General features: G+C 36.3%; 1 protein-coding gene across 1 annotated transcript; it reads left to right on the forward strand.

Moving 5' to 3' along the window:
• Positions 1-457: 457 nt before the first annotated feature.
• Positions 458-8,844, forward strand: LOC139948322 (TBC1 domain family member 13-like). Its single transcript, XM_071946437.1, has 12 exons — positions 458-505; positions 620-696; positions 1,117-1,157; positions 1,490-1,551; positions 1,720-1,813; positions 2,239-2,321; positions 2,663-2,819; positions 3,184-3,391; positions 3,827-4,069; positions 4,557-4,638; positions 5,260-5,317; positions 5,919-8,844. The coding sequence occupies exons 1-12, from the start codon at positions 486-488 to the stop codon at positions 5,982-5,984; spliced, it is 1,191 nt and encodes a 396-aa protein (XP_071802538.1). The 5' UTR covers positions 458-485; the 3' UTR covers positions 5,985-8,844.
• Positions 8,845-9,452: the final 608 nt, after the last annotated feature.

The following is a 9,452-nucleotide window of genomic DNA, read 5'->3' on the forward strand; positions in this document are numbered from 1 at the left end:
AAGCACCATAACTCTTTTACAGGGGTGTATAATAAAATAAAAACTCACTCAGCAGAAAATATCGTCACAGCTATAGAAATATTTCAAAAATAATCTCAAAAGCCTGGAACATTTCTGGATCCGACTAGCACTTTTCAATCTCTTTTGAATGAATGAACAAATGACAATCTTTCGGAAAACCCTCCAAATGGGAGGTGGGCGTGGGGATCGGAGATCACATCTGTTGCGCGGCGGCCGCCATCAGCAGTAATAATCGGACTATAGATAAAAACATTATTTTCACGTTTAGTTTAAGATTCTTGTATCTAAATTTGTAATGGTTTTGTCTTTTTTTTTTGTAAGATTTCCGTGGAGATTGAAAAATAAAATTGGCATTAATGGGCCTCCGTAGGCATTGAAACTGTACGGAGAGGAGGCGTGTACAACGTCACGTGCTCGATGAGAAGTTTACATTGAGGTCAAAGGTAACTATAATAATAGACAACATGGCGGCCTACAGAGCGAGGTTTGTGTACATTTTATTTTTAGAAATTAAATTATACTGGCTGTTTAATGAATTGTTTTTCTCAGTTCGTGGACTGAGTTATAATACCTGACTAATTGTTCTTTTAATCTGCAGGGTTGCGGAGTTTGAAGATCTGCTGAAAGGCCCCGTAATTGATGTTAAAAAGTTGAATCAAATGTGTTCGAATGGTGGTAAGTGAAAACCGTTTTGTTGTGGATAATTGAAAACCCAAATTGACCGCGCCTGTTTTAATTTATTCCCTTTTTACTTTTTCACCAACAGTACGCTTCAGAATTGTAGCTAAACATTGTTGTTTCTTATCATACACATACAGTAACGTAAAGTTCAGTATAACTTATAAAATAATATAACTTACTTTTATGTAATGTAGTATTACTATTTACATCATTAGGAAAGAGAATTAAATTAATAATTTACTTAGCCTTAGTTTCTTAGCTGTGTTTTGCACACTCATCATGAGTTGCTTTTTCACTTCAGCCATGTCAGCCAACAAAGCCCAAAGGTATCGAACCTAGTGGGCTTCTTAACAAAAATCTTAAGCACAAGAAGGCTTGTAAAGATTCTTGATTTTTTCTTTCTTGTTTTCGCAGGGATTCCAGAATGTCCAGGCTTTAGAGCAACATGTTGGAAGGTAAGTATTAGATATGCATAGAAAATGATGACGACACATATCTTTATTATTTCTTGAGAAAAGTAAACCATGTAGGCTCTACCCAATTGGCGGCTGCAGCTATGTAATGGGGGGGGGGGGGGGTGGGCTTGGGCTATGGATTTTCTATACTAGCCTTATAATTATATGTAGCTACAAATTCAGGTATTGGCAATGCCTGATGACCATGTGTGAAATCATGTATTCATTATTTAATTTGCTAGTTTTGCAACGGTTGTTTATTGAAAATGAATAACAACCTATTAAAATAACTTTGGGTAATTTAAACACAAATAAATTGTTTTTCTTTGCAGCTTCTGTTGAATTATTTACCCGCCAAAGTCAACCAATGGCCAGAGGCTCACAAATCACAAAGGTAAGCTCCTTCAAATCTATTTTATTTTAAAAACTTTTAGAAAGGTAGTCCACCAAGATATCTGCTGCAGGTTGTTTAAACTTTGGTTTGATAAACACTTGAAAGGCTTAATTTTATTCAGTATTTTTTTTTAGTATAAAGGGGATTGATTTTCCTGTTTGTTTTCAGATCGTTGTACAGGCAGTTTCTCCAAGAGATGATCATCAAACCAGGACAGCAGCTTCAAGGCGTCACAAGAGCAGATGTGACATTTGAAGATCATGTAAGAAAATCCTTTTGATATGGTTATCAAGTAAACTCAGTACTCAAGATACTTTTCGAATTAGAAGTAAAACAAAACATGAGATCTGAATTTATTATTCAAATGAAAAAAAAATTGAACTGACAAGATAAATATATTTTTTGGAACAAGAATATATCGTTCATATCCCATTCATATGCCATACCTGATGAGTAGAATGCTTCTCACACTTTTGCTTCAGGGAATAAACTTTCTCTTTATTGCAACAAAAATGGCACAATATCAGCTCCAACATTAAGTTGTAAACTCATCTATATCTGTAATGTCATCTTTCAGTATTGTAAAACCATTGATGTTTTCCAAGACTTTGTTTTGTCCTTTTGGGTAGTACAACTTACAAGTGTCTTCTGTTATTGTGGCTATTATTATTCCATTGCTTTTCACAGCCTCTGAATCCCAACCCCAACAGTGAATGGTCGCAATTCTTCAAAGACAATGATATACTTCTTCAAATTGACAAAGACACAAGGTACATTAATTTTAATTGCGCTATTGTTTCTTACAGTTATATTCTCTTTTTGCCTTTGTCTTCTCTCTTTTCCCCACAGATAAGTGTGCCTTAATCGCCAATTAGTTGCTTTTTTCTCACTCTTCCCATCTGTCATTTTGTCCTTTAACTTTTTGTGGTCAAACAGGCCCCTTCCCTCCACCCCCTTTTGTCTCCTTATTTATTGTTAACCCCTTGCTTTTTGTGCGATGCACTATACATGAATGGCATTCTTCTTATTATTCTTAAATGCTTGCATACCTTTTTAGACCCTACTCATTAAGTTTAATTTTTTTTTCTAATTTTCACTATTCTTTTTCCAGGCGGCTGCAGCCAGACATAGGGTTCTTCCAGCAAGCGACAGAATTTCCCTGTGAGGAACTGGTAGATGCATCCAATAATATTGAAACACTACGGAAAAGGGTCGAGCACACTTTACTTTACTCGGAAGATGTGGCAAAAAATAAACTTGGAATAAGTGTAAGTTTTAACCGTATCTTTAGTTTCAATATTTCCTGATACTGCTTAACCCTCCTACTGTTGGAACTTTTAATATAAGCCACTCTGTTTTTAATTAGTGTGAGGCAGACAAGTTGGTTAAATCAAAACATGGGGAGCGCGCTATAGCGATTTACAACTGAGCGTAGTACACTATCCACGATCGACGTCTTGGGCCAAGACTAACTGCTAAGCTGATGCAATTCATAATCATACACATTAAACCAATGTTTTTATGAGAGAGACTGGCTGTTGCCAGCTTGGTGTTCGTTTGCTGGAAGTTGCCTTGACTAACACTAGAATTTTTCCAAATTTTGAGCTCATTTCATAACCATTCTCCCTGCAGACTACAACACAGAAGAAGAAGCCCAAGAGTTATGACTTTGGTCACGAGACGCTTCCAGAAGGTCAAGAAGCTCACTGGGAAGTAGTGGAGAGAATCTTATTTACCTACGCCAAGCTCAATCCTGGCCAGAGTTACGTCCAAGGAATGAATGAAATAATTGGGCCTGTCTACTATGTCTTTGCCTCAGACTCTCAAATTGAAAACAGAGGTAGGAACTTTTCGCTGTTGATTCCATAGTATATATTTGCTTTTCAACTAGGGTCAATTTCATATCCCTGCTGAACAAATTTTCGTACTAAGTAAAGCAGAAAAACTTATAAATGTAAGCGTATTTCACAGATTAGGCAGACAGAAAAATAGGCAGTTCATCATTGATTTGCATTGTAATGTCATTCATTTTCATTCAGTAAGCACCAGAAGGTTAGCATGCGTTTTTCTGTGCTATATGAGATAAGGACCAGGCTCTAAAAAAACAAAAAACAAACAAACAAACAAACAAACAAACAAACAAACAAACAAACACACAAACACACAACAACTAAAACTAGAAAATATACAGTGCTTCCTATTTTGAGTTTTGTTTGTTTGTTTATTGAGCGTCTATTTGAGGACCCTTTCATCTCCAATCTGAATTCCTCCACAGAGAACGCTGAAGCTGATACCTTCTTCTGCTTCACCAACCTCATGTCTCAAGTCCGAGATAACTTCATCAAGTCCCTGGATAACTCTCCAGATGGCATCAATGCTAAGATGCAGCATCTTATGGCCATGCTGAAACAGAGCGATCCCGCCGTCTATCAAATCTTCTCATCACAAGAACTCAAGCCAGAGTTCTTTGGTTTCCGTTGGCTAACATTGTTACTTTCACAAGAATTCCCATTGCCAGGTCGGTTCATTTTCTTTCATCTTTAAGCCAATAGACCGATCCACTAAGCTCCGCCCCATGGCGTATTGACCAATCACAACGCAACGGTCCGACAAATAAGGTCTGACATGCGTGTGCGTATCTTGGCGAGCGGGGTAAGATTTGTGCAGAAAAGCATTTGTCCTTGGAGCCCCTTCAAAATTTGCCAATAGGCTTTCAGATTTTCCAACGGAAGTGCCCTCTACAAAATGAAAATTTTCTTGCCCTCTCAAAGATGAAATTCTAGGCCTGGCTAATCATAACTTGTTAAGAAAAATACATTGATCAAGAATATAATGATGTTGTCAACCACCTGTTTTCGACCATCTATTATTTTCAAAACCAACACTACTCAAAAGAGATTTGATACATGATGCTACTACAAACCTCATCCAAATATACTCCCACCATGCAAAGTTTCAAATCCTAATTGTGGTTGAATATGATTTATATCCACTGTTGCTTTCAGATGTTATCAGGTTATGGGATTCATTGTTTGCCAACGAGAGGAGACTAGAGTTTCTTATTTGTGTGTGCTGTGCAATGATAGTGTAAGTATTGCTACAATTTTGGTCATGTTCCCATAATATAGAAGCAGTTATGATTACCTGTAGTATTTTCATAGCAAATACCAGGCTGTTTCCACTCCAGCCTCAATTTGGTTATGTTGTTTTAAACAGTTTTGAGTTTGAACAAAGACAAATTGACTGGAGCCAACAACCTCCAGATTAACTTACTGGCCCTCTTCCGAACTGAATGAAGCCTTTTTAAATTCCTTGGAAAATTTCCTTTAACTCTGTCAGTGCCTAGCCCATGGGACTTGTTAGATTGTTGTAACCCTTGGAAAAGGCGCTATATAAATGGGATTATTATTATTATTATTGTTATTATTATTAAGGATATCAGATTAATGTAGTGGTTTATTCCCTCGCCTTTCACCTCTAGGGACCCTGGTTTGAATCCAGCACGGGCACTATTGTGTTTCAGTCCCTGATTCTTTTTTCTTCCCACATCTATACTGAAACTTCCTTCTTTGTATTCATTCCGTAGGGTTCGTGCTTGGTAAATTGATTAAAGTTTACTTGAGAAACCTTGGCTCTTTGCAACCAGAACAACTAATAAACAAATTAATTAATTACAGAATTTATAGAAAGTTTTCCTTTTTTTAACAGACTACAGAGAAGTACAATTTTGAGCGGAGATTTTGCCTGCAACATCAAGCTTCTCCAGGTAACTTTACTCTATATCATGCCAAAATGTGGCAGAGGGAGACCCGACCCCCCCCCCCCCCCCCCCCCCAATGTTCTAACACTCTAACAAACGTTTCCCCTGAGCTTTCAAGCCCTATATGTTGGTGGTCCTCCTATTTTGTCAATAACTTGCCAGTCAGAAGCCATATAACCGTTGGCTGCCGTGTAGCCGGGATCACACCCAAGTTTACGGTACAACATGGGAAGCGGCAGCCGGGGGATCAAATTAAGGGGATGTGAATTTTGTAAAAATCAAATATCAAGTTATAAACCACAAAGGAAACTGACTTGTTAAAGAAATTGGAAGAGGTTAAAGAGGATCCCAAGAACATCTACTTCTTCCTCCTCTTTCAAACCATTCCACATCAAAATTTTGGTGTCTTGCGTATGGGAATACGATATGCATATTTTGATGTTACAAATTTGCAATGAGTAATTTGCAACAGTTGAGTTGTGCTCAACACCTGCGAAAAATATTCGCTGCGAAAATAGAGATGTGACGTCAATATTTGTTTCGCATTCGCCAAACTGAATTCTCTCAACCAACTGTTAATCATTGTTTCAATGTCTTTACATTTTAGAACTATCCAACTGTGGACATTAATGTCATCCTAAGGAAAGCTACGGAGTTATGCAAATATCTTTAGTAGAGAATCATCTGGGCCCAATTTCATAGAGCTGCTAAGCACAACAGTTTGCTTAGCACAAAATTTCTTCCTTGATAACAACTGGATTACTAACCAAATTTCCATTTGTTACATATTGCTTGTTACTGGTATTCAGCTGTTGCTTGCTTATCCTGAAAATCATGTGGAAATTTGGTTAGTAATCCTGTTTTTATCAATTTTTATGCTTAGCAGCTCTATGAAATTGGGCCCTGAGGTCTTGTGGATGTCCATGATACTACTATGGGCTTGTCATACTGGACACCTTTACAGGGACAATTGACGCAATCATGCTATGGGATTACCTCGGTGAAACAAGATACACTAAGATTGCATCCCAACAAAATTGTATGAGCTATTTTTCTTCTTGGAGTTTGAGATTGCATGGTAGCCTGGATGCCTGCCGTTGCTTTCACAAAAATCTTCCTAACTTAGGACGAGTTAAGTTCCGTAACCATATACGTTAGGACGCATTGAACCCATCCTAAATTGTCCTAATCCAAGCGTTTTGTGAAAACGGCTGCAGGTCACATGACATGGCCCTGTGACTAATGATGCTATAGATGGACTGCACTAAGCGTCATACGTCCGCCATATTTGATGAAATGTGCACACGTGCGAGGCTATCATTGGCTAAGAGCTGTGAGTAGCCTGTACATGTATGCCAGTTTGCATTGTTTATACATCAAGTGTGGCGGTTGATGACGCTTAGTGCAATCCATCTATTGATAGTACTGTTCTACAAATTAAGAATACCCTTGCCACTATGACGACTGACTTTGTCTATGCCATGACTCTGACTAAACAGACATGACACCAATACAGCGACTTGATAGTACAATATTTTGTCACATTAACGCACAGCCAGTGCAGTGAGATCAAAACCTTTTGTATAGAGGTGATTCTTAAACGTTTTATGTACAGATGCAACAAGGTGATATCTCACATCATTGCTTCTGTTTCCTACATCTGGGTATGTTTGAGAAAATTATACCCAGTTGCAACTACCAAAAAAAAAAAGTGTAAGTTTTTAAAGACACTTTTACTTCATGACAACCATTTGATGGCTATGTATGCATATTTGGTGCCTCATGTCATTATGCACTAAAAATACAAAACAGTCCAGGCCTAATTGGGTCTATCCTAAGTAGGCTTTGAAACTTGGAACTGGGTCTATCATTATTTACAGCATTTTTTTTTTATTTTATGGAAATGCAGTGTAGAATGTACTACTTCGTATGCTACTGTTTCTTTTCGTTGTTAATTTAAGAGTCACAACAATTTTTAAAAATCAAACTACATTCCTAGTTTGATTGAGTGAACAATTTTTTAAAATTAAATTCAAGAAACCTTTACTGTGCTGTCACCATCTTAGTTTTTGTTTTCCATGGACCAGTTTCATAGAGCTGCATCTTAACAATTGTCTGCTTAGCAGAAATGAGCAGGATACCAGTCAAAAATTGTACATGTGAAATGGTAGCTTGACTGGTAACCTTATTCTGGTAAGCAAAGTTTGATTTTGCTTGGCTACTTTTTGTGCTTGAGCAGCTCTTTGAAATTGGACCCTGTTCTTGATTAATATGATACTTTGTTATGTAAAACATACATGCTATTAAATGTTGTTTATTATCTTTTTTGTTTTGGTTACATATGATGTATAAACCACCAAAACAAATCTTCTAATGTTAGACTCCATCTGAAAATAATGAAATTACAACAAAAGTGTACTGTATTGTGATTTTGATTTATTTAAGTTTTTTCTTTTTATTAACTACAAATGTACTCTGAGGTCTTTAAGAATTTTTGTTTAAATAATCAGCTTTCATAAATGAGATTTCTTAATGGACTATCATGCACTCTAAGTCAATTAATAATTGCCAAAATAATTAATCTCTAAGCACTGTATAAAAAGCTCTCTGGAGCATTGTATAAATTATATAACTTGTCTATTAAAATAACACACATAGTTTTTATGTACACATGTTTATAAACACTACTGTATCAAAATGATGAAAGTATTTTCATGTCATTTTTATAGATTTTAGAATAAAAATTGCTTTGCTGCTCACTTGTTGGAGATTTCACGGGATGTCACATATTTCATATAAGTATTACTATTATTATTCTATTAAAAAAGTATTGCTATGATAGTATTATATCTACTATTATGATTTTGTTGTCCACTCTCTTGGTGAGAAATAAGGGGAGGATTGTGCCATCTGTATTTTTTCATATGACTCCCACCCACCTAATTTCTGATGTCTTGGTTAAGCTGATTCTGTTCGCTGCGTTTTGCGCTAAGCCATTTTGAGATATGGCGGACACAATACTACAACACTATGAGGTTTGGGTAAATTTGTCTCTATTATTATACACCTCAACCAAACAGTGCACTCCTATCACGTCCGCCATACCTTAAAAAGGCTAACAGCGAGATTGCTAAAGCTCAAAATGGTTTTGCGAAATTGTCCATGAAATTTAGCCCTGGACTTATAAACTCTATTTTGAACACTTTACGGGTTATCATGGCTGAGTGGAAAGTAATGGTTTCAGCAGTAGCTGTGGTTTTCTGATTTCTGAAAAGACCTTTGTTGTTACTGGACTGCTGCAGCCAATGGTCATAGCTGTTATCAGAGTAACTTCATTTGGACATGGTTTATCAATTTTGTGAAAGTAAATAAATTCACAGGGCTGTCTTGTCTTAGGAACCTCCAATTTCCAAATGCTTGAGATCTGTGTTACCTTCTCTGTTTACCTTTCTGAATTGTTCTGACTATGACATTCTGCAATACACATCGAATAGCATTATAAAAGTGGACTTAAATTTTACAATTATTTTATTGCGTCTTATTTTGGTTGGTATTCAATAAAATGCTAAGATTTAAAAATGTGTGATTGCCTTGTGTTGTTTGTTTTACCCCTGACATGTTGATTGTGATTGGTTTAGGACTGCTGAAAGACTTCTTTAACTGACACAAAAAGGTGTTTCGTAAAAAAACATGAACCTGCCGAAAAAGTTCAATATTATTAAATAAAATTGTAGGGCCGAGTGACAAACTAAAAGTTTCAAACTTATTAAAAACAATTGTGAAATCGTTTCAAGATTCTTAGTTTCTTCCCAGGGAAAGTCTTAACAGATTTGTAATATTATAAATCTGTTATTCGAGAAATTTCTAATTCTTGGGGAAATATAAATAAGAATGTTTATATCTGGATGATTGATTGAATACTGGAGCTTTGGAAATGATAAGTACCTCTTACTTTGTAAACAGTTTACTTTTCTCAAAAGTACAAACAACTGTTTGGGGGTAAAATAGTAGCTGAGAGATATTATAGGGTTGAGACAAAAATACTGTTTTTCATGAATATGGACAACTTGTTTTGTGTTAATAATAAATGCAAACATCCACATGACATGGATGATAAACAAAGTCAGATCGACGCGCATGC

This window comes from Asterias amurensis, chromosome 15, assembly GCF_032118995.1.
Source record: "Asterias amurensis chromosome 15, ASM3211899v1".
Lineage (NCBI taxonomy): Eukaryota > Metazoa > Echinodermata > Asteroidea > Forcipulatida > Asteriidae > Asterias > Asterias amurensis.